Raw genomic sequence first — 25,394 nt, 5'->3', positions numbered from 1 at the left:
CACGAGCTTCACAGGAACATAAAAGAGAACCTCGCTTTGGTTTGTTCCTGAAAATACAGAAACAGTCTTCTGCTTTATTTTGTTCCCCCTACAACTAAACCAGCATTATGCAAAGACAAAAGTCTGCAAAGCTGCATGGTAGAAATCTAAATTACTTTATAAGGCTGTAAACTCAAGGGCAATAAGAATATTTCACCAATGTTGAAGAAGTAAACGGTGCGATTCACGCTAGGTTTTTGACATCTCTATAATAATCTACCGTCGCCACCACAGTTCAGTCCGGTACGACAGGTTTGAGTCTGCCACCATCGTCACCATGGAAACGCGTTTTCTTTTGTTGTCGTGTGATTGAATTAACAGCAACAGGCCGAGTCGTTTGTAGCCCGTCCACTGCCCCCCTCCCCCCCCACCCCGCTCATTGGATTATGTGAAACAGCTCTCGGGGGGGGGGGGGGGGGGGTTTGGTGTTGCTACCTGCAGAACGCTGCACAGTGTTTGAACTAACAGGAGGGGAGTAGCTGCCCGTACACATGTACTCACGCACACGAGCAAACAGACCCCCTCCTGCTGTCAACAGTACACACACAAGCCGGTAATGCCCGAGTACACAGCGCACACCGTGTCTCCCGTCAGACGGTTAGAGGCGTGACAGGCCTGCATCCTAATCAGAGTCCATCATCGGTAAAAACAAAACACAAGAGCTTTCATCATTCAGCTGGTCCGTGAGGTTCTGCACTACGACATAATGTGTCAATGTCGGGCCGAGCATTAATCAATACCTCATTTACCAAGAGACCGTCGGGTTTGTGTGTTTGTGCATCTGGCCACATGCCAGCTCAAGAGATGGTTTCAGCTGCTCTGCAAAACACACAACAATGCAGCTGCTAAGTACATATTAGATATTTCAAGATTGCTTGGCTGTTGCGGAACAAGGAAAGGTCGTCCTGACAGAGACAGGACGTCTTATACAGGAGAGATTATGATCCCACAGTGAACTCCTTAGCCCGCCATGGGGCCGCAGGTACACCTTGCCGGGATTGTATATGAATAGTGTTAAATATTTGATGTTTGTGTTCTGCTAGGCACGCACCCCCCGGGGCAGAGTCCCAGATCACTGAGTCGATCTATAGAAATTAGCAGCATAGCTGATTAAAGCATCAACACTGAGGCCTCCGCAGATGTCACCAGGAGAGTCACCGTGGCGCCGGGAGAGAACGAACGCCTGGCGGTGTGTGTGTGTGTGTGGGGGGGGGGGGGGGGGGGGGCGTGAGCATTTTAAAAACAGGTAGCGAGGAAATTGTCTTTCCCGAGGTCTCACCTTTGGGACGCCACAGACGCGGATGCTGTTGATGAGGGAACACTCGAGAACCTGACCTTCCTGCAGGAGAGACACAGGGAGAGAGAGAGACAGAGAATAAGTACACAGGGAGGAGGATAGCGGGGGGGAGGGGAGGGGGGAGAAGACATCATTTCTGTTGCACAGCGGCAACACCTCGACCTCTCTGCGACGGTTATGCAACATGGCCGCATCGTTCTCATAATCAAGTTTCCAACAACAGGTCTTTCTTTGTTTACCGCGGTCGCACTGGGCGTTCTAACACTTGGTTCAATCTGGGAGTTTAACTCCCAGCGGGACGTCCTCCTGTAACACTTACACGGGAGAAGCAGGTTAATGCCGACAAAGCGCTCTCCAACCCGTCCCGCAGGTTTTCCTGTTGAGCGGCGGACTGTAATGAAAAACCTATATCCTCCCCTGGTTGCGTCCAATAACGTACTTGAATGAGCCGAAAACAAGTGGCCACCTCGGGGGAGGGAAAAGGTGTCTCGTGTGCTCTGTGCTCGCTGCCGCGACCCTGTGAATTTCCCCATTGTGGGACTAATAAAGGAATATCTTATCTTACTTACTCAATACGTCAGACACTTCTTTTGTCACGATGATGTTCCACAGCTGTTTGCTTCCACCTCTAACTACGAACCCCCCTCCCCCCAGGACACTGCTGTGAACAAGAGGTGTTCCTAGCAGGGATCGGACTACCTGGGCAGGTAACAGGTACACGTCAGATACCAGAATCTGTTCCGTGTTTCTAGAGGCAACGATCCTGCATGCCTCCCGATCTGGACAGGTGCATTCCGTTCTCATCTTTGCAAAATAAAATATAACAAACAAATGCATAAATATAATTGTGCTGGATTGGGCCGTTGTCACTTTCATGCTTCGTGATGCGTTAGAACCTTTTAAAGAGTTCCAGGAATTATTACTGTCGGAAAAGAACGTACCTCAAACAAAAAACCTGTTTCCTTCTAGTGAAAACACACACACACACACACACACACACACACACACACACACACACACACACACACACACACACACACACACACAAAGGGGTGGATCGTACCTTCCCCTCACTCTTCCAGCAGATGAAAAAGCCGTACTCGTCCACCTTCATCTGACAGTTGGGCTCAAAGACAAACGGGTCCTACAGAGAGGAAAAACAATACGAGAGAAGAGGCTTCGTCAGCCAAAGGGTTTTATTTTGAAATTAAACCGTCAACATGTTACATGCACACACGACTTACCCAACCAGACAAATACACCTGGCTGCTCATCTTCATGCTGATCTAACCCACATATTTCCCCCCCCCAGCTCAATCGGCTGCCGGAGGCAGTGATTGGACCAATGAATCACTGTGTGTGTGTGTCTTTTATCCATCTAAAATCAGACATCTGAGACAAAACATGAGAATTCGATAGGAGATGGGATGCTGGGTCACTTCAGCAGTAACGCACACACACACACGCGCATGCACGCACACCAGAATCCATGGGAAAGAGCTGCGGATAGAACTAAGTGAGCTTTTATTTGACCATATAATTTAATCTAAAACCGTCATAAAAGAAAACCGCACAATCTTATTTCCATTATCGGAAACTGCTTTAAGTGCCGTTAAAAGCTGCACTCTTTCATCTGAACCGGGACTGACGGAGGCCTCAGTGTCACATAGTGAAGCCAAGTGGATGAAAGAGATGGGTCCCAAATGAGCCCCGACTGTTTAGAGCATGCAGCCGGCTACAGTTACACCATCAACCCGCTGCATCTGGTAAAACTAAAAGCTTTATGGGGAACACTCGGCCCTTCCTCACGCAAAGGAACAACCACCTGTGGGTGGATGGACGGACCCCACCGGTCCGGGTACCACTCGGCGTGTGCACAGGGAGCCCGGGTAGGTCTCTTCTTTCGCCTCGTTGGCTCTTTGTGTTGCCTAACATTCCACTTCAGAGTGCGACTGTTTTCTAATATTTTTGAAAGATTTAAAATGAATACACCAATGTTATCAACAGTATTATCTAGCAGTACCTCACAACATGTCATGTGGAAGAAATAAATGATTAAAATGACCAACAGGAAGAATTGGCGCCATTTTTCAACATTTTCTACATTCTGACTTGTTTTTTCTCTTCTTTAGAGAGACAACAGGCAGTTCAGTCCCCATGGAAACCAAACACCAGCCACATCTTAAGTGATTGATTTACAATTAGTTGGCAATTACCGACTGACACTCACACACACACACACACACAACAAATACCACTACACAAGCATTGTGGGACAATAGTCAAATGTTGTCATAGCCACATATTGCATTGACAGACTTCACGCAACAATATGTAAACTATGTATTAATACGTAGCGGCCTCCACCTTGCTCTACCATCTGTCACTCAGCGGGGTTTTGTTCAGTGGAAAACATCCATGCTGTTAAGCATATTCATGCCCATGTGTGTGTGTGTGTGTGTGTACATGTACGCGTGGCCTCCTGACGGGATCGACACAGAGCATGTCCACGCTCCTGGGTGCACTCGCCCCGCGACATCCAGAGGACGCAGATGTGCCCCGAAGGCTTCGTATCGGCCACGATGTGAGGACTTCCCTCAGAGGCTCGCCGGCCCCGTTTCATGGCTCACTTTGACATGCATGTGGAATCGATGATTTTCCCTCCTCTCACAAACAGAGGACTGCTGTGTGTGTGTGTGTGTGCGTGTGTGTGCGTGACACACTTAGGCTTGGCAAATGTCCTAGCTAAGTGTCCTGATTAAATTAGTCAGGGGAAACATGGGCAGAAAGACCGTAAGACAGACACACACACACACACACACACACACACACACACACACACACACACACACACACACACACACACACACACACACACACACACACACACACACACAGCAGGATGGATATTTGGTGAGAAGTATTCTCTTGGAAAACATTTGTGGAAATCCATTCTAATTATATTTGAATTGGATATACGGGCGATAAATATGACAATGAATATGTAACTGAGTAATGACTTAATGTTTCCTTTCGATTTAGTGTCAATTACTGTTGATGAACGTGAACATACTGGTATAGTGATCCGTTTGTTGATTCGCAGGAAAAGCACTTGGTCTACTGAGGATTGTTAATCTCAGCTCTGTGATGCTGCGACCGCGTCGCGACCTGCTGGAATCCCACAATTTATCTGCTTTTTGGTCTCCAAAGCGGCGTTCTTCCTCATTTTCTACCGATTTTAAATCATTCCGCTCGGCTCCTTGTGCAGCTGTGATGAAACCGCCGCGCGGATGAGGAGAATGACTAATGGTCCTTAAGTGAATACAGAGAACGCATCACTCAGACAGCGCGGCTCAGAGCGAGGCCGAGCCGGCAGACCAGCCGGAGCGCCTCGCCGATGCCGCTCAACGTGGGCCGCCTACACCCACGGCAGCGACGTGTCGGGTTATAAAGGGGACGCCTCTGCTGCATTATTGATGCGCGAGTGCGCGCGCTAATAACCGAGAGGAGGGAGGGGGAAGGATGTCAAAAGGGCAGAGCCAATAACCAGGGACAGCAGGCTTATTGACCGAGTGGTGCAGCGGCCGCCCCACTGCCTAATCAACTGTACTTTCATCCATTCGTTTTATTTATTTACATCTTACGCACCGCAGGAACCTCGTAATCGAACAAAGATTCGCGTCATTTTTACCTCATCAAACCGGTCGAAGGAGGCGCCTTCCTGCATGAACTCGGGCAGGTGCTTCTGCCAGTTGAATTCGTAGGATTTCGTCATGGCTGCTCACACACCTGAGGGACAAACAGAGGAGAGACGGACACGTGCACAGAGAAGGCATTAGCGAAAGCTCGGCGGGAACAAGGTGTACTGTAGGCGGAAGGAACATTGAGCCTTCAAGGACAGAACGCGTCCTACGTAAACACATACGATGTGTCGACCTCTTTCCTCTGGTCACACACACATCTTGGATCCAACGACAATAAACGCCGTACCGACCCGAAAAAGAGCATTCTGTTTACATTATAAACACAAATACATCGATCGATTCGTTGTTCTCTAACCTGCGATAGGCGCACAGGCACATTAAAGCACACGTCAATGCAGTCACATTGATGTTTCTCTGCTTATAGTCTCGATCATCAACACAACCCCCCTGAGCACATTATTCAGTCGCACAGTAGTTTAGTGCAATGCTTAAACGTCCAGGGGACATCGCTGTGATGTGATCCATCCTCATGAGGAGGGGGGGGGGTGGGGGTGGGGGGGGGGGCTCCTGACAGGAAGCCGTAATATCGTTAATGACACCACCCAAAAAAATCAGGATCAGGAAACATTTATTTACCAAAATATGCCAAACATATTCAGGACCCGTTTCAGGGCTGAAAGTTCTTTATGACGATGGCTAAACAGACGCTGTATAGACTAATAGAGAAAATCACATTTAACACAATCAAACTGTAATTTAGTCTCCAGCAATTGTATTCGAGTGTTGAAAATATCCACCTGCATGAGTGTGTGTGTTTGTGTACTTGTGTGTCATTGTCCTGCTCTTAGCGCCGAGGTTGAAGTACCACATTTCAAAAAGAAAGCACCCATTGTCCACCCGGGGAAAAACTGAACCGGGGTTTTGATGGGTGAGATGACAAAAAGAGGGAGACAAAGAGAGAGAAAGAAAGAAATATGGACAAACAAAGTGCTGTAGTGATGGGGGGGAGGAAGGGGGGAGGAAGGGGGAGCGAGGAGATACAACAGAACCGCGGTGGGCCTGAAGACGAGTGAAACAGCTGTTTGTGACGGGGGCCGGCTGGAGAGGACAGGGCTCAGCCCGGGGGGGGGTCTGCTTTTGTTGTGGGGAACACAGATCAGAGGAAGCTACTTGCTGAGTGCGCCGCAGTCCACCCCGACACGAGAGACGGAGACGCGGCTTTGAGATGCCCGCGGGACGTCATTAGGATTCAGAAGAGCTTCACAATTATACAGCAGCTAATAGGAGCTAATCTCCCCCCATGTGCAGGTCCATTAAAAAGATTTGATTACTCGATCAATGGAAAAGGACCAGAAAATGAGGGAACATTACGTAACTCTGTTTATTCGCTGAGCTCATTTCGAAAAATCCGGGGAGACGACCGATCCGTCCAAAGGTCCAATTTCCATTTTGTGATGTCAGGAATCAGGACACGTTTATACTTTTTTCTTTTTCATCGCAAAAACAATATTGTCGTTCAAGAGAATGCCGAACGCGTTTCATTTCGTGCCCCTGTGGGCATTGACATGAAGGCGCCCCCCTCAGAGCCCCGGGCGGGTTTTCGGTGGCAGAACGTCCAGGACGGCACCGATACGCCCAGTGAAAGAGGAGGCAACTTGATCAAACCAGCCCTGCACCATCTGTGGTGTCCTTCCACGGGTCCGTACGCACACACACACACACACACACACACACACATCCTGTCCAAATCACAGATGCAAACTTCCTGTGGAGATTAAGAACCAAGGCCAGGCTCGCTGCCAGTAACACGACCCGCAGAGAGACGGCTCGGGTAAATAGGCTGCACCCTGTCTAGATTATTTAATAATACCAAACCAAATCGGAGAGAAATGTTGTGAATTCCTAAACCGGATTGAAAATCATACGACAACTGGCATATCTAATTTGGACTAATTGGGTTGTGCTGGCCTGCCTGACGTTAGCCTAGTTCTTGCCACTCTCGACCGTTTGCATTAGATAACATTTTCCTCAGCGGGATGAAAAGCCGTCCAATCGCGGCGCGGCTCTGCGAGGTCGCGCCAGCGCCCACATGGCGCGGCTGAGCTCCCGGACGTGTGAGCGCGCACGTGAGGAGCAGGGGGGGGGGCGAGCGAGGTCCGAGCCCCCTGTCCAACCCCTGACAAGGAGATAATTACGACAGATAGGAGCCCCGGGAGGCCCGCCGTCTCCAGCCTCCTCCTCTAGAATGGCAGCGAGGGCAACGGCGGTCCCACACCTCATAAACTAAAATGAGGCTATCGCCGCATCAGCCAGCCAGCCAGCGGCGGAAGGTTGACCGGGGACACGCGTTCAAACGGACAACGCGCGGCTGGCACAATAACCAAAGCTCTGCTTTGATGCATAATCCACAACAGGTATTAAGGGAAAGGACTGCGGCATTAATAATAACACAGCTCGGTCCAACCAGGGGAAGCCAAACCAAACACGGACAGATAACAGGCCTTTTTATCCGGGCGGCTCTCGTGCCGCTTTCATCTGACAGCGCAAATTGTCTCCTGCTGTCTTCGATTTCATGCACTAATTTGAAATCTTACCTCGTCCAACATAGAAGTCCATATTTGAGTATTTTTTTATATTGAGGAGAAATGTGGATCTCAGCTGCTATAAAGTAGGCTGCAATCTCTCCGATGACATTAGATTTATGGACTACTAGAAACATAACCATTAACATACAGCTGGAACCGAGCGGGTATGAATGATTGGCTGATACACCAGCTGAACTAAGAAACAAATTACTGCATCAATGTCTCACTGAAAAAAAATCTAAATTGCTCAAATTCCGGGAAACCATATTTTTCTGCAGTCTCCTTCTGAAGCCTCAGAAGCGGGAAAACATAATTTCTGTTTAACTTGAACAGCTGGTCGGAGGTAGACGACAAGATGAATGTTACATACGGGATGATTTTCATCATGCAACCTGACATTTTTTCCCCTAGCGCTCCTGGTTTGTCCATGTATGGCCTGACTGGAAACAAAGCCCACGGTTACCGCGTGTTGTACGGCTGGACCGGCAAGTGCTCGTTTTCCTTCTGTAGTTAGACGGTCAGCACCAAAGCTTATGAACCAAACATGGCAAACATGAAATACAGCAGGAGAACAGCAACGGCAAAGCAACCTGGACACCAGGACACTGGGTTTGTGCATTTGGCCTCCCCATCAAGTCAAACTTCGCTGAGGGGCATCTTCTCGTTTTTGCCACCCACCATTTCTCCAATGAGAACGTTAAATCAGAGGCTCCATTTCATTGCAGAACCACCCCCCCCTCCACCCCCAGTGAGTATCGCGGCTTTCACACGATCACGTCTACTGGAGGTGCTTTGTACCTGATCAAATGCACACACACACACACACACACACACACAAATAAAATAGGGAGAGGTTACAAAACATATCCGCCCCCGTGTTCCTTTCAATTTGCTGCCGTGTCATTCGCCTGTCAGACACACAGTATGAGCCGACACTTGAGCGACGGGGGGGTTTGTGTGGATGTTTAGAAGAAGACGGGCATCCAAAGTGAACTCAGAACACAGTGTGACACCTTTAGCTGTTAAGACTTATTCGGCCTGCTTGGTCATGTTAGAGGTGAATGAGATGTTCTGAGCTGTATGAAACGATGCCGAACCGTATGACATTAATACTTCTGCGGGAAACTGGTTCAGACTAAACCACAGGTGCAGTTTAAACCGCAGCCTCTGGGGAAACAACTTTAAATCGGACACAAGTTTAAGCCGGTTCAAACCACGGCTAATGACACGGCAATCGTCTTAAAAATACATCAACTTCCACTTTTATGCCTCGGCCAAAGAGCCATGTTGGACAAAAACGTAAGAGCAGGGAGAGGTGGAGGACCGGCATTTAAAGAACACACACTAACAAAGTGCGCACCCATCAGTCCAACAACAAATGATAACCATCACTCTCCCACCCAAAATGTAGTTCTGATCCAAAGTGATTTGCTTCTCCTAATCTGATAAGCAGCCAGCAGGATTCCAACAAGACTGTCTAGCACAGGAAATCAAGTATACGTGCATTCCAACCTGATTATATTATTCCCACTTTCACCCCGGTGAAAACTCTGAATCATGTTTGTTTAAACCAGCACGGCTTTGCTTACATACTCTGCACTTCTCAACGTAATAACACGATGCTGCTGCTGCTGCTCCACGTGTTGCCGGCTACGTTTTAGAAAAACAAATAGGAGGAAGAACAAACGGCAAACACGGCGTTATGCAACGTCCTTCGCGATGGCAGGGTGGTCGCTTGTGTTCTAATGCACGTGTACGTACAACTCAACCACCCTGCTTTTCTCGGTGCATCCGGGTCTGTGATCCACGTGAAGTCCCTAAAGACGCCGCCCCTATTTACATACGGAGGGCGTGGAATCACTGACGACACACCAGTCTGGAAAGAAGCTCTTGTATAGATACTATAAAGGATTTTTGTGTTTTCGTGACACAGGAAACCTGTGTGCGCCTCTCCTCCATTCCTTCACGTGCCATCGATCTTCCGTTCTCCCCATCAGGCTCATGGCTCCACCAACTGACGTCATCTAGCCGAGGAATTAAGACAAAAAAAATGTTTGAATACGTTTGCTTGACGCTCGCCTTCTCCAACGCAGTCAACCCGAACATCAACACCGGTCATTGTATTTACAGAACGTTGGAAAAGCTTCAACCAATGCAGACTGGTGTCACGGCTGCATTTCTTTAGTGGAGCGGACCTTCAAAACAGCCTCGTCACTAAGTGGAGTCAAATGAAGCAGTAAACACTGAACTCTCTTCACATGCATTCTGTCCTCACGGCATCATATTCCACCGGAGACGACACTCGGAACTTCCCCCATCGCATCGCATCTCCCTGCTGGCCCTCGCCAGTCGATGCAAATAGCTCGTTCATCCAAAGTACAAGAGCCAACAGGTCAGAGGTCGGATCCCACTGGGGCCTTTCTCGCAACGACGCTTCTCTGGGTCTACGACCAGACTTGCCTCACGACTCGCTATCACATCGATAGCGAGCGGCGGTATTCATTATGCTGCAGCATCACAATTGAACATCTAAGCGGCACGTTGGCAGACGGTTAGGAAAGAAGGCTGTGACGCACGCGACCTCTCTCTGCTCCTGTTGCTTTTGGAAGAGAGAGACAGAGCGCGGCTTGGAGAAGCATTAAAAACAAGATTAAGGAGGGAGTTAACCGTATTTTTGTCCATGTAGGTCCCGTGTTAGCTGGACCAGCCCGACGTGTGCAGAAATAAATAAATAAGAAGGGTCACCACGGAGCGGCTTCCATGCGCACAACGCATCATCTCCACCCATCTCGGTACACCTCGTCACATTTGCACCAACGCCGCTTTTGAAAAATGACCCAAATCTCTTAATGCAGCAGGAGAGAGGAAAATGAGACGCGCAAATGCGAAGTAAGGGACTTGAATCCAGATTGGAGACGGGACGACAACGTTCTGCTGGTGGCAGGTTTGTTTCATTGTATTAGCGTGAATTAGATTAAAACTGCCCGATCAGATAGAATCCAGTTAACCTCAACGGGTTGAGCATACTTTGCTGCACGCACCACTCACTCAGGGAGAAATACCAGTAAAGGTCTCTAATCCAATGAGAGCCCATAAAGAGATACGTTGTCTCCATTAAACAACCAAGAACACCACACGGCGGTGAAATCCAGGCCGCTTTCACGCGGCGGGTGAGGATGGAGAGCTCTGAATCCAACTGAAACCCCCCCCCCCGCTTGTATCGACCCACATTTGGGCTCCACTGTGTTTACGGACTGGTATATGTGGCTCCTCCAGCATGTTAGTCCAAAGAGTCAGTAATGTAATGCACATCATTATTTATAGCCCAGAGAAGTGTTGGGATGAAAAAATGGCAAATATGGAACTCCACACAATTCCGTGAGCTTCTCACAGGCTCCTTACAGACAGAAATACATGAAATACTGATGACAATTATTTAGTTTGTTGTGAACGAACCGTGGGGAGACTTTTTGTTGGAGATTGTTTGGACCAATGAGTCATCATAAAGACAGGAACCGTTCCTATAAACCCATGAAGGGCTGCAGTGAAGCTGGTAATTGGCCAACCGTATATGGTGTCAGCGTGTGCGGCGGGTCCCTGGTGTAAATGTGAGAAAAACAACAAGAGAACACTGCGGTAAATCTTAAAACAGTGCGCCCAGCTAACACGAAAGGAAGGATAAGGAAAGAGGTGTTCGGTGCCCACAAAACTAAATGGATTCCAGCTCCCATTTTACAGCTTCTAAACCACAAATGCTTTACAAAAATCAGGTAGGTAGTTTCACCGCTCATAAATACCCAGTGAGCAGGAAACGTGATTGTGGCCCAGTTTAAATGGAATTGTGGTACCAAGCTGAAAAAGTTGGACCTCTCTCCAATGTGTTTAAAATGTTTATTTTGAAAGCCCTCGAGGTTGGCGAGTCTATAAGCAAACTTTCGGCTCTCACGTGAGCGCTGAAATTGCCCAACTGACGGGGAGAGAAATGAGAAGAAAAACGCCCTCGTGTCAGGGAGAAGAATGTCTTTCTCTTTGCCTTTTATAGTTGAGGATCACCCCGCTAGCTCGCGCTCCTCGGCCCAACCGTACATCATTCGCGTGAGATACTGGAAACTGGCTCCGAGTCTCACGCCTACAGGCCGCAGGCCGCTGTCCGACATACGCGCGCGTGCACAGATATCGCACGCCGCGTGCGTGGGCCTAAGCGGCGCTGCAGTGGGATCCCCCCTCGCTTTCACACGGGGGACTTGTTTTTATCAGGTCACTTTCCAGGTTTCAGTCCTAGTGCTGAACAGCAGATGGAGATGTAAATGAGTTCATATACTGGGAGATCCACATGCTCAAAGAGTCCTAAATATAATCCGGCCTCTACGCAAAGAGTTTAACTCTGACGGACGGAGCGTTGGCCTAGTAAACGCCTCGGCCAAAATGGCGGATGAGCGTGAGCGCATGTCAGAGGGAATACTGAGGCCCTCGGCGGGGCGGGGGGGGGGGGGTGGGGGGGGTGGGGGACGGGGCGGGGCAATCCCGGGGGTTATTGGAAATCTCACAACGGAGGTATTTAGAGCACTGCGCGTTTGAGTGAGTTCGTGGGTCCGTTAACAAAAAAAGGCTCTTAGTCAGGGAGTTCCCCGACTGTAATGAGGCCGGGGGGCCGGGCTGACGCATCGCCGCACTTGACCTTAACCTGCGGCCGGGACACGGCTCTCTGGCAGCACCTCCCCAGCCAGCGGACATCTGTACCACCACTGCTTCCATGTGCAGGTTTAACGAGCGAATAACAGCGGTGGGGAAGTTACTCGGGAAAGGCAAATTACAGGGGGGAGGAAACAAATGAACATTTTAGAGGGCAATGTCCTTAACGGTGATGTAGTAAGTGGCTTTTAAGTTCACATTATAAGTGGAGATCCTCAGTCGTTGCACTGTGATGAATGTGGAACATTTTTCATGGAGGTGATGGCGAGGAGATGGTATCCGTGTCTGGCTTCTAATAGAAACATCCTAGTGGAACACTGGTACTAGAAAGACTTTAACGTCAAGGCAGTTGATCCTGAAAGGTGTTTGGACAAACCATGGTAGGAAAAGGAAGAAGAAAGCCCAGATGGGAGTGAGCCTAAACACGGAAATGACTGCAAAATGAATCTGGGTTGCTTCTGAAACAGAGTTTCTTTTCTTCAACTTCTATTTTCATCAGAGCTCTTACTCAGGGAGTAACTCCATCATCGAGTTATTCTCAGAAACGTCTTAATCTTCTACTACTTAAAAGTTTATATATATTTACACTACCTCATTTCCTCTGCTCGGTTGTCCCGTAACAGGAACGGTTCATAACGAAGAAGGCTATTTGAAACCTGTGTTATAATATTCCTTGAGGCATATGAGGCCACAGTATCTAACTCAAGGCTCGGTCTAATCTTGGCATGAACGGATGGATGTTTCCTTGGAGGTGATGGAGGTGGGTGCAGGGCAACCTGCGAAAGCCTGTTCATTTGGGCATTAAGTCAGGTAACTGGCCCATGCAGAGCGACGTCTTCAGAGTGAAAACACCAAATTATCTTTTAACACCAATTACTGTTGCATCAGAGACTCTTCAGAGTCGCTGCACTGCGCTGTGTGGCCGTCTCATTTAGACCAGATTAGGGGGTCAAAGGTTTGCTTTGCCCAGCAACACGCACTCTACAGAGGGGGTTTGGGTGGCGAGGTTTGCCCAAACATGGTCAGAAATACTGAAGATGCGCGTGTGCACACACACACACACGCACACATAATATTCCGCTTGATATACGTGAGGAGTTGGAAAAGCCTCTAAATGTAATTCTAAAAGGATTCCATTCTCCTCCGATGAATTCACTCCACTTAGAGTTCACTGTGAAACTGGCACTTACCTTTAGAGAACCTAAAGGTGGATTCAGATGAATGGATACTCAAAACAAACTTCATTAAGGAAGCAAATTGAATCTGAAACTCTAGCCCAAGGATGCTGCCTTCCACCCATCCGCATCACAAAGAGGGACGGGGGTGAATGGGGGACAACCCCAGCAAAGGGGAAAGGAGTAATAAATAAAGGCTTTAGCGTTTGAGGGGGAACTGGGCAGGAGGAGGACAGCGGGACGGAGTAGGGTTGCTCAAAAATAAGGGATTTCTCCCTCTGCCCAAATAAGTACCTCTGAAAAGAGAACTTTTTGCCCTGCTGAGCTGCCGACAGGGCAGCAAGGAGAAATAGAACATGTCCATATAGAGACGGGAGCTGTGAGGAGAGGGAGCAGGAAGGGGGCAAGGGTTAAATGTTTCCCCTGAATCCGTGCTTTCCTCTGGCCCGAGCCCAGCCAAGAGTCCCCCCCCCCCCATCCCCGCTGATCGACACAGCAGGAGGGCCGACCGGGAGCGCGACGGAGCGCAGGCAGACCGACTATTGCCCAAGAAGAAGCTGCAGCTTTTGAAAGTCAAATGCCACGGGCCACCAGCGAGAGACCGGAGATCCTTCACCCGGGTCGTGACGAGGAGAGAGAGACAGAGAGAGAGAGAAACAGGTGGAGAGGAGAACCTGCCTTGACAAACACCCCGCAGATGTTGCTCCTCTCTGACACCACTGGTCTCCATAGCAACCCTGGCCAGTAATAGCCTGCAGCTCCCTTGACTGCAGCAGCCTCACGGAGACGCACGCACGCACGCACACGCACGCACAAATTCCAGCCTCTGAATGGGATCCCAGTGTGTATTTTTAGAGACAGAGGGACTCACTATCCCACCCAGTAGAACCGTCCCATCAGGCCCTACCAGCGAACAGACATATCTAAACACAGGCCATCTACACCCATCATTAAAAGCCTTGGCGACACACACACACACACACACACACACACACACACACACACACACACACACACACACACACACACACACACACACACACACACACACACACACACACACACACACACACACACACACACACACACAGAGCCACTAAAACAGCTCCACCAAGTCCCCTGCTTCTAGTAAACAAGCCCTTTAATTGGCGATAACAGATAGCTGGGGCGGTTCCATTAGAGCCGGCCCGTGTTGCTGCTTTCCGGCCTACGTGCTGATCGGCCTCCTCAATAATGAGACACACACTCATTCCCACGTTTGACAGTGGTTCTCTCTACATTTTGAGAAGCACGTTTATGTTTGGGAGTAGAGGAGACGGTTTCCTCCTGACCGATGAGAGTAGTTTTCGTTCGGAACTGAAGCCTGTTGTTCACACCCTTCTACAGTAATCCTGCCTCGGCGGGGGAAGGAAGACTGTATCTAAGAGGGACTTTTATTTGATGTGCTTTGTGTTGTTTTCGGGAAGCTGACCCGAGTTGACATTGTGCGTCTGTTGTGTCTTTGGCGAGCTTACAGGGGCGTGTCAGATCAGAAAGGCCCTGTGTGTACCACAACCTGATCCGTGAAGCTGCTCTGTGATCTCCTCAGCTTTAAAAAAAACAAACAAAAAACAGGCAGGGCTAGATTCATGGCATGAAACATCATCTGGGAGGGCGGGCACCTTTTTTCAAAGGAGTCCCTCCTTGATACCTTGAAAGCCTCTAAAGGGCCATGCGGAGGGCGGGTGGGAGAGTACTCACCGGGTGACTGACAGGGGTCCAGAAGAATTGAGGGGAGGGGTAACACTGGAGAGGACAGCAGTGGACCGCTCTGTAGAGAGACGAATGGAATGGGTGGGTGGTGGGGGGAGGAGAAGAATAAAAATAAATGAGTGAAGTGTAATTTGAATTCATCCGCTTTGCTTCTTCGTTATTCGGCTTCATCTTGTGCACTTACAGTGAGATTACAGATGCTTGAGCTGCCTTCAGGGGAGACACATAAACACTCTGCACGACATGCACCCCCCCCCCCCCCCCCCAATGCTCCTTTTTGTAATTGAGAATTTGAATCATTCTTCTGGCGTCTGCTTCATAAACCTTTAATAGCACACTGCTTCCCTTAATAAGAAAAGGTTGCTTTGGTCATAGAGTTCTGGAAATGAGAATTGGACGTACAAACACGTCCACGTCGGCTCCGCTGGAGCTTCAGAGAGGTAGATGGGTCACAGAGTATGACGAGAGTCATTATATTATATAAATAAAATCATCTCTGTGACCATCTGAATCACATGTACTCCTACAATAGGGAAGATGTCATGGCGTCCTTTTTTCCTTTTGCAAAATGTGGACCAGTTTAGAACCAAAACATGTCAAATAGATAATTCATTGACTACTGAAAGGAAAGAAGATGTTCTTGATTATTTGTTACGACTACGCAAAATAATCTAATCATTTGAATATATACCTTTTATTTTTTTTAGATGGAAAAAAAACACAACAACACCTCTGTGAGAGTGGACAATTAGCCCAAAGGGTGCTTATTCTCTTTGAGGGCTTGCAATGAATGAATGGAGTGCGTAATTATCCAACAACGGTGTGACTGAGCAAACCGAGCTCCCTCACAGCCACAACACAGACGAGCTGCACACGTTTACGTTTAAAAACAACGGACAGTTGGGAAATAAAAGGTTCCAGGTAACAGGACTTCATGGAGGGAATTAAACACTGAAATTAGTCATGAGAAACTGATTCAGGCTGTCAATATTTTCACAACGGGAAATGTCCCCTTGATCCGGCTCCATCATCCGCGTGGACGGGCCGGTCCCACAGCAGCAGCTCATGCGGATCAAATATTCTTCACGCCAGAGACGCTCGGTGGCCTCTTCAGTCCTGCGGGGGGGATCAGAGGGAACGCTCTGCACCGACGAGGGGGAAGCCGCGTCGAGTAAACACAACGTCCATTAATCAAAAGAATCCAGCGCAGGGATTATGTGTGACGAGAAGTAAGAAGTCTGAAAGTTACAATGTTCTGGTGGCACATAATGATTGAATTATTGCTTCTTTTTTTTTACCCTAACCAGCTGCATGTTAACAATGTTATCATGGAGACACTTCCTATTACTTCCTGTATAGCGATTTCCTGCAGGATATGACTTTCCCTGAGGAGCCATCTTTGAGACCATCGGAGTCACGTGCACGCCCATAGTAGCGATCAGTGCTGTCAGAGATATTTCAGAGCAACAAGATGCTCCAGATTACACATGTCGGCAAAAAATAAATATGAGATTAAGTTCAGCTTCTACTCAGGAAACGATACTACTTCAGGCAGCTTATATTTATAAGAAAGAAGGCGCCTAAGTCACTATACACAAACACAAAAGCCAGCACTACCACTATAGTTCAGTGATGGATCAAATGTATATGAGAGGACGTACTTTGCTCCCTCTACCTGTGTGTGTATTTTTAGAAGGATCTATTCTGAGCAACATCCAGCGGCGCAGTAAAAAACTCTTTGATTAGGGCAACAGGTGAGAGGCTGGTAATCTCTCCCCCGCCTGCCAGATTTAAACGGTGTAACCAGCGGCAGCTCCGACGTCATTACTCAACCAATGACAGCTCTACGGGGGAAACACACAGGGGTGCTGATTAAAAGGACATCACCCAGAACGCGCGCGCACACACACACACACACAACGGGATATGGCAGGGGATGTGACATTATCCGTGATACCCGGAATAGCCTCATCTAAAAAATGAAAACACACGGAAGAAGAAGGAGGTTGTAGAGCAAGGCACAAGCTGTTACGCTAGAAGATTGAGACTTGTTTAATGACATAAAGAGCAACATGAAGTGTAAAAACGCGTTGCAGTGGTTTTAACGGTGAGTTGTGTTGTCGTCACTCTGAGGTTTTTTGGGGAAACCAGTTGCGAATTCATCAAGTTAAGAAACTACTCTGTTCCGTCTTTGTGAATCATTTGGCAAAAAAGTGAAGGGCAGATTTATTATAGTAAATTACTCTTTTAAAAAAAGGTTTTCATCCAGTCACAGTTGTGTCATATTCGATCATCATAGTAGGATTTCACTAATGATAAAAATACAACCTTTTTATTTATTCATTTAATTTATTGATGTTTTTTACTTTCTCCGTGTTTATTGCACAATTATTTTATATATTTAATATTTATAAATGTCATAAAAAGGTATCAAACAAAAAGCCAGCAGTGGCTCTGATGGACTAAAACCCTTTTCCAGCAGTCTTCTCACTAGACTGAGGCTGAAACTAGATTCTGGAAGGTAAAGATATACCAGAGGCGCGATGGAGGGGAGGCACAAAAACATTTCCAATACACTTTGACGTTTTCATTTTCCTTGGCGATGCTGTCAGCAGCCAACTCCCCCGGGGGCCCGAGAAGAGAGGCAGCCACAGAGAACACAACCCAGGAGAGACTCGAGGTGAGAGGGAGATCTTTTCCTCTTTTTTTTTCTACTTTGTGAGTCACAGGGTGACTTTCACTATTTTTGCCTCAGAGAAGGATGAAAGTCGGTCTCCTTACGAAGGAAAAAATAAGACATGGCTTTTACCTCCACTTCTGACTACAGACCTGAATCCCTATGGGGGCCTGAAGACGTTGCAGCAGCTGGAAAAGCTTTTCACTGAGTAGCTTTTAGGTTCACTGCAGAGGGAAAAATAAAATGCAGGTACATTATGTGGTTTATATCTGCACACAACATTCCCTGGTCTCCCTTATGTGTCCAGTGTATTTGGTGTCATTTGAAGACAAAATATCCCCCTTTATCCGCCAATAGAAGTTTTACAAAACTCTTCTGATGGTGTGTTTGATTAGGACACTTATACAAACTTTACATTACAGGGAAGGTTTGTTATGATAGCCTTCTAATGGATTCATGTGCTAAGCCCCGACGTTTGTTTCAATGCCGTGAGAGAAGTGTCTGAAGAAAAATGGCTCGGGGCCTTTGACAAACATCTGGCACTGGTCGGATTTACATGTGAGCAAACTCTCGATGTATTTTACGAGTTGTAAAGTAAAAAAGCTGCCGAAAAACACAAATAAAAATGGACTTTCTTTACACAAATAAGGCCTGTTTTAAAAACACAGGCATCCCCCTGCAGCCTTGAGATTATGCAATTCAATAACTACGTCGAGACAACAATGCATCGCTCTGTACTTTTAAACTTCTCCGAGTGGGCCGGCAGCTCCTCACACAGCCACACAAGAGCCGCGCTGTCGAAATGAGGAAGCAGCAACATTCCAGCTGTTTATCGAGTCATCTGATCGGGACCAGCGATGTCATGTGATCTTCGTTACAGGCTCGCCGCGCTTTGGGCCGACCGTAGCCTGACGTGTTCTGCTATGTTTTAAGGTTCCGTTCAATGGGATTACCCTGCATTGCCCCGGGAAACAAAGTCTGCAGTTCTTTGCATTTGGCACACCTGCAACTTCATAATGTGAAAATGTGTATGAATGCATCGGAAAACTGTTTTCTCGTTCCACACAATGAATCGATTCCCTTTTCTTGCTGAATTTGTTGTAGAAAAACATCTTCCAACAACTTGCTCGAACATTTGGTTTAATTGCTCACACCAACAAATCAACATCAATATTCAAGTAGACACAAAAAAGAAATCAATCAATAGTGAAGTGTCTCAAATATTGACTGCGTGATAAATGGACTGAATATTTCCGCTGACTATAATGATCCTCATCAGCCTATTGTAAAGCTCTGCTCTCTCTTTTATTGGGCTGGCCGGCTAATAATAGCTATCCAGGAGAGGATGTTACAAAATCCAGCTTTGCATTCTGGGGCAGAGGTCGACAGTTTAATTGGAAGTGCGAATTGCGTTCACGCGTGTCCCCACAGTGGATTGAGCCACGGGTAAAGTGTGTGCATTTAAAAGACGGGAGCGTGGAAGGAGAGAAGAATCAAAGAGCGTAGCGGTGGCTAATGGCTCGCTCGCTTTTCCGGTTTGCGACGCATTTCAGGAGCCACACCTGAAGTGTTGTTTTACTCCACAAAAGGCCGTTTCGCTGCGGCAGATCCCATCTGTCGGTGTGTCCGAGTAAGCGGTTCCCTCTCTTTCTGCGCGCTTTGCCTTTCCTCCCTGCAGAGAATTCCCCCGTCTTTATATTCCCCCTCCAGCCTCACTTGCCCTTTCTGTGAAGACGCACGCTCGCATCATTGATCCCGGTCTTTCTTTAAGCAGCAGACACTGTGCTCACATATTAATCTGGACGACCCGTTGGTTGATTTTATCAGAGCAGAGGACGACGTCGGGCCTCTACTCAACCTGCAGAGCTGCGCATCCGTGCAGATAAAGAGTAGCATGTTTTACAGGCAAGGGCTCCCCCCGGGTTACTGTGTCTTCTTAGGAAAAGGAATCGCTAAGTGTTTCTACTGTACAACATCAAAGTGGGACAGAACCATTTGTACTGTAGATGATGACACTTTAACTTTTTACACAAGTCAGACAGTAGATGACACTACATTCTTCAGAGAGGAATTGCCGGTCTACTTTTGGATTGCATTTAAAGATGCAGCTCCTTTGAGCCTCCTCAGCCCGGACGCAGACTCAAGTGGCTGTCACATCCAGTTTTTGCAACAAACGTCACGGCCTGAAAGTGCAGCTCGGCGTAGGACGGCGTTCCAGGGAGCTGAAACCCAAGCAAACACTCGCGTTGGCGCAGGCATGTTGAGTGTACTGCTGATGCTGCAGATATTGTTTAAGTTCACAGTGTGGAAGGATCAGACGGACGCGGTTTATAGAACTTGATGTTCTATATTAAAAAAAGCCACACAGCCGAGTTAATTATATTAACGTCCTATTGAAAGGTTCTGTATATGATTTGACAGCATTAATATAAAACTTAAGAACTCTTTGTCTAATCTTTAATATCCTGCGGCCACATGAGGACATAATGGAAAATACAGCGAGTGTTGTGGTGGTTCCCGTTTCATCTAAACTGACCCTTTGCTAAGCCCCGCCCCCCGCTGAGACCACATGAAGTTTTCAGAGGCACGTTACCATGGAGACAGCCTGTAAATGACTGCTCCCTTTGAATAAATATCACATTTTGGAGGAAAGCGATTTTTAGAGAGAAGCAAGCAGAAGACATGAAGGGTGTCAAACTAATTCAGCTGTGAAAACAGGTTGAACAGAATAAAGATAAAAACTAAAGCGGACAAATCGTAGTGTAAAAGTGAACCGCCACGTCCCCTGATAACGGAAGCAGAAGAAAATGAAATGGGGGAACAACACTGTCCCTGTAAAGCCGGCAGGTCATTATTCTCTGTAACATGAACATCATTGAAAACGAAAACGCAGCACGTGTAGACCTTCGGTGCACTTTCAGTAGCTAGCGCAGCAGTGCTAATCCTGGTCGACCATGTGCTAACGTACTCTGAACACTCGAGCTCCACGGGTTTTAGAAACGTGTGTCTCCTTCCAACCTCTAAAAGCAACAAATGTCACTTCTCCGGCACAAACAGCCTGGAGAACGGAGCAGCGGGATTATCGCAGATACACAGCATATTTATTTGAGATGAAATAGTTTGAACTATTTAATGTTTGCTGTTGATCTTAATACAGGTGATCTTGCAACTGTGAAATGTGCAAGCTGGCAAGCTGTTAGACTAGACTTCTTCTTTTGTTTTTTAAAACAATAGCTCCCCCCCTGACGGTACTACAGTGGTGTATTCCCATCCATCACCGTATGTCATATGCTTGAATACTTACACGGTACCAGCAAGGAGGCAAATAATAATTTGGGATGATGAAAATGTATACTGCTCTCCTGAAATGAAGCTTAGAGCAAAATTAAATCAGGCACAGCCCGCAGTCTGGGTGCTACGCATTACATTATTAATACAGATTGCGTTCGTAGAACAGAACATATTGTAGAGTGCAATCACCCCCTCAGCCCCATTACGGTTTCCTGCTTGGCGTGGCCGAACAAGAACGCAGCCACTGCAATCTACTTATGGTGAGCGATGTCTGGCTGTGGATCGACCACCGCTGCACATCAGCCTTCTGTGGGAGATACGGGCAACGAAGGGCCTCTATCGTTTAGCACGGGTCCAATAAAAATGTCTCACCATGCAGCTCGTTTGCCATGTTGCACACTTTGAATGGCTGAGTAACAAAACAGGCCAAATGAGATTGGGATGGATATTTGAGCTCAATGTCATATGGCAAGAAAAGTCATTTGCATTGCTCATCTTCCTAATGGTTGTTTTGAGGCTTTCCCTTGTCTTTTTGTGCACTCAGAAACATCCGGATTACATGTGTGATGTATGCTCACAGGCGGGATGGAGCGATATGTTTCATACACATTATGCATGCAATAGTCAATTACTTTAATGTGGACCAAGTTATAAATATGCAACAACGAACCAGATGCTCTGGAAAGAAGAAACTCGTAATAAAGAGGTAGCCTGTGTTAAGCAAAATTCCAGGAACGGATCCTTGTGAGAAGTCGCTGATAGATGTTAGCCAGCTGTGCTGTTAGACAAATCCCAACTGGGACCGAATAAAATTAACCCGAGAAAAATGTGTTTAGTTGCAGTGACCACGAGCAGCCAGCAAACACAAAAAAACTCACCAGTTCAGCATCAATAACGTTCAGTGGGAGAAGCTCATGCCTTGGCCTGCAGAGACAAAAAAGGACATGGTAAGAAGGGAGAGAGAATTTCATAATTCCAGAGGCTTGAATCTGGACTTATTTGGACGAGGTCAAAAACCCTGCTATACAGTAGGAAGGGGAGAGACGCACATACCACATCCCGCCGCTCCCCTGCCAAGAAAAACACGCATTAAATCGCAAAATATCGACAAGGAGCTTCACAGCAACTTCCTTCTCAGACTTCAACAATAAGATCTGACGCGTGATTCGACGCGCTTTTTGACATCAACGCGTCGCCTGTCAGTCGGTGTGCCGGGCCGCCTGTGTGTTGTCCCATCAATCCATCTGGCTGTCAAGCCCGCCTGCACTTCCACACTCACAGATCGCTCAAAACATACGCGAGGCTGACGGGCACCGTCGTCGAGAACGTTGTGATTTAAGACCGGAGGGCCCCGTCCAAAAGTCGGGATGGAACAGAGGACAGCCGAGCTGAATCAAGAGTTCTATTTTTCAGAAGCAAACAGTGCAAAATAACCGGCGGGCCGTCACTCAGTGTGGAAACACAACAAAAAGAGATTCCCACTTCATTAGCGTTTGAAGGAAAGCCTACAGCTACAATCAGGCTCAACATGGGAACACGAGCATCCCAAAAGATATCAGTCGGCACTGCGACAGTTTGTAGCCAAATCAACCGTGTCCGTGGCTGCAACCGTCACATTTGGAAATAGGACGTGTTATAAATGCTTAGCGCGGCTTCTTTTACTTTCTTTCTCATCCGCATGCTTTTTTTGTGGTTCGCTTCACAGCGACACAAAGTGAAAATATTCTTATTCTTTCTGGCTAAATGCACGGAGATAGTGAAAGAAAAAAAAAAAAAAAAACATGATTTACTCCCAATCTCTCCGATTCTGAACAGTAAATGGATTCCCACCGCCTGCGTTGCACAGAGCACACCTGCACACGTAGACGTTAAGCCAGACACGCCATGGATGATCTCACTGCGTTTGGAGCAAAACAACCAAATGAACAGCAATGACAATCGTTTTAAGATATAATGAGCAAAGCAAAGATATAACACTTGCGTCATCTGGTGCGAAAGGAAAAAAAAAAGACCAAAAAATAAAACAAAAACACCTGCACGCCCTCAAATAGCCTTTAAGCTTCTTAGGCCACGCCGTTCATCACAAAGGTGCGCAGTGCATGTCTAAGCCTCAGGTGAGAGATGGTCATTTTGTGCGGGAGGGCGGCGTTTTTTCTCCTGTGATCACCAGAGAAACGTTCGGTCAATAAAGCCACATTTGTTTTTCTTCACATAATAGTTGTGATCTTTGGCGGGCGGCGGTGGACGCGCTGCTGAAGGAGGGCGTGGGGGTGGGGGGACAAACGATAATGACACGCTCTGTGGTGCCTGCAACAAAAAGCCCGTTGAGGTTAGACACGGAGGCCGAGCAACGTGAAGATAAACTGTATTACACCTCTGCTAGGTTTTACAGGAGCAAATGTGGCTCGTAAGTTAAAAGAAGACGCACCATTGGGTGTGAGCAGGTGGAATAGCTGTTAAAGCAGCATATAAAACATTAACGGCTGTTTACACATTTACCCTCAGGTTATTCCAGAACAAATAACCTCTGTACCTTCTGGGTGTGTATGAGGAAACTGGTTGAGAAAATATGACATCTGCTTTATTGACTCATCGGACTAAGCCACGCTGTTATTTGAACTAAGAAACACACGCTTATCTCTTATCGTCCCCTTGATAAAAGAAATTGAAAGTCCCGGACAGTAAACCGACATTGATGCAACAAATCATATAATATTCAACGTCTTTTTCACTCATCATTCTTTTGATGCGAATCGAAAGCAATTTACGGCTCACTTGTCAAACATCGATATGACCTTGAGGATTCGAAATAAACACGTTTTTTTTTTAAACTTTTCTGACGGATTCGCCAGAGACACTTTGTCTTTAATTACGGCGAAATAACTTGAAAATGGGATGAGCAGACTACAGTGCAACAAGCCACGTTGTGCGCACATTCGTGTCAGTAACAGACATAAACAAATAATAATAATAATATATTATTATATATAATAATATATTATAATAATAATATATTATTATATATAATAATAATATATTATAATATATAATAATAATATATTATTATATATAATAATATATTATTATTAGGGGGGGGTGGCACGCGCTTCACCGTTCCCGGCTCTCTTCCTGTGATCTGTCCCGCTACCGTTAGCTCCACCGGCTAACCCTCCGCGCCGTCAACAACCCCCCCCACACACACACACCCCCGGCCCCCCCCAAGACCCCCAACCCCGCACCTCACCTCACAGAGCGGCCGAGCCGGAGGACGTCTCCCCGCTGCGGCGTGTTTACCTGCCGGAGAAGCCGCGGCGACGAGTCGGTTCGAGAGTAAATTCGATATAAAATTGCTAACGGTCCATTGTAATGCTAGCTAGCTAGCTAGCAATTAAGCTGCTGTCTCCAGCTGTGTGTGTGAGGGGGAGAGAGGGGGAGAGAGGGAGGATGTCCGAGTGATGAGAGCCGGGATTTGGAAGTGAGCTCCTGGAAGAAACAAAAAGCTAACGTGGTGGAGTTTAAAATGCATTATTATTATTATTATTTTTTTTAAAAAAGGTCCCGTCTCCAAACCGCAGCCGTCCCGAGCGGCACAAACCGAAACAAAGAGTCTCAGCGGCTAAACGTTTAAACTGTGAACGCAACGACAGCAGACATGTCAGGAGGGTTCGCTCGTTTCTTACGTGGTTTCGGCGACGGGAGACCGGGCTCGGGTTTGGTCCCACGGCGGAAAAAGAGATGCTGCTTTGCAGGAGTCCTGTCCCCCCCCCCCAACCCTCTCTCTCTCGCTCTCTCTCTCTCTGTGTTGTCTCCGTCTGTGTGTCTCCCAGCTGCCCTCCTCTGTCCCGTCTCCCGTCCGACTGTCCGGTCCGTGTGTGCGTCTCCCCGCCTCCCCCCCCACACCCCTACGACCCCGCTGCCGGAGTGTCCCGGTGATGTTGTTCCACTCGCCCTCCAGTGGAGAAGTGAACCGGCCCTGGCAGACTCCGGATTAGGATCCCCTCTCCGGCTGCTGCAGCACGCGCATCCCCGCCACCGCCACCAAAAATGTGTGCGCGCGTCCCTGTGCGGGTGCGTGCGTGTGTGTGTGTGTGTGTGTTTGCGTGCGCGAAGGAGTGCGCCTCGGGTTGAGCAGTGAGTCATCCAGCAGAACCAGACCCAGCTCCTCCCTGCCTCTCTAACAGC

At 47.6% G+C, this 25,394-nt stretch overlaps 1 protein-coding gene across 11 annotated transcripts in view; it reads right to left on the bottom strand.

Moving 5' to 3' along the window:
- The window catches only part of plcb4b (phospholipase C, beta 4b), a 43,573-nt gene that overhangs the window by 17,419 nt on the left and 760 nt on the right, over positions 1–25,394 (bottom strand). For 3 of the 11 annotated variants that reach the window (XM_040161485.2, XM_040161487.2, XM_078093558.1), the window contains exons 1-6: positions 24,893–25,375; positions 22,091–22,136; positions 15,233–15,302; positions 5,028–5,125; positions 2,400–2,480; positions 1,319–1,378 (exon numbers count right to left, since the gene is read on the bottom strand). In XM_040161485.2, coding sequence (XP_040017419.2) covers positions 1,319–1,378; positions 2,400–2,480; positions 5,028–5,111 — 225 coding nt within the window. In that variant the 5' untranslated portion in view covers positions 5,112–5,125; positions 15,233–15,302; positions 22,091–22,136; positions 24,893–25,375. Of the gene's footprint in view, positions 1–1,318; positions 1,379–2,399; positions 2,481–5,027; positions 5,126–15,232; positions 15,303–18,073; positions 18,146–22,090; positions 22,137–24,456; positions 24,842–24,892; positions 25,376–25,394 lie in introns of those variants that run through there. The other 8 variants (XM_078093561.1, XM_078093564.1, XM_078093559.1 and 5 more) reach the window with 8 other exon arrangements.

Source organism: Gasterosteus aculeatus, chromosome 18 (genome assembly GCF_964276395.1).
Source record: "Gasterosteus aculeatus chromosome 18, fGasAcu3.hap1.1, whole genome shotgun sequence".
NCBI classification, from domain to species: Eukaryota; Metazoa; Chordata; class Actinopteri; order Perciformes; family Gasterosteidae; genus Gasterosteus; species Gasterosteus aculeatus.
Note: the sequence above shows the minus strand (reverse complement) of the source record. Positions and strands in the feature narration are given on the sequence as shown.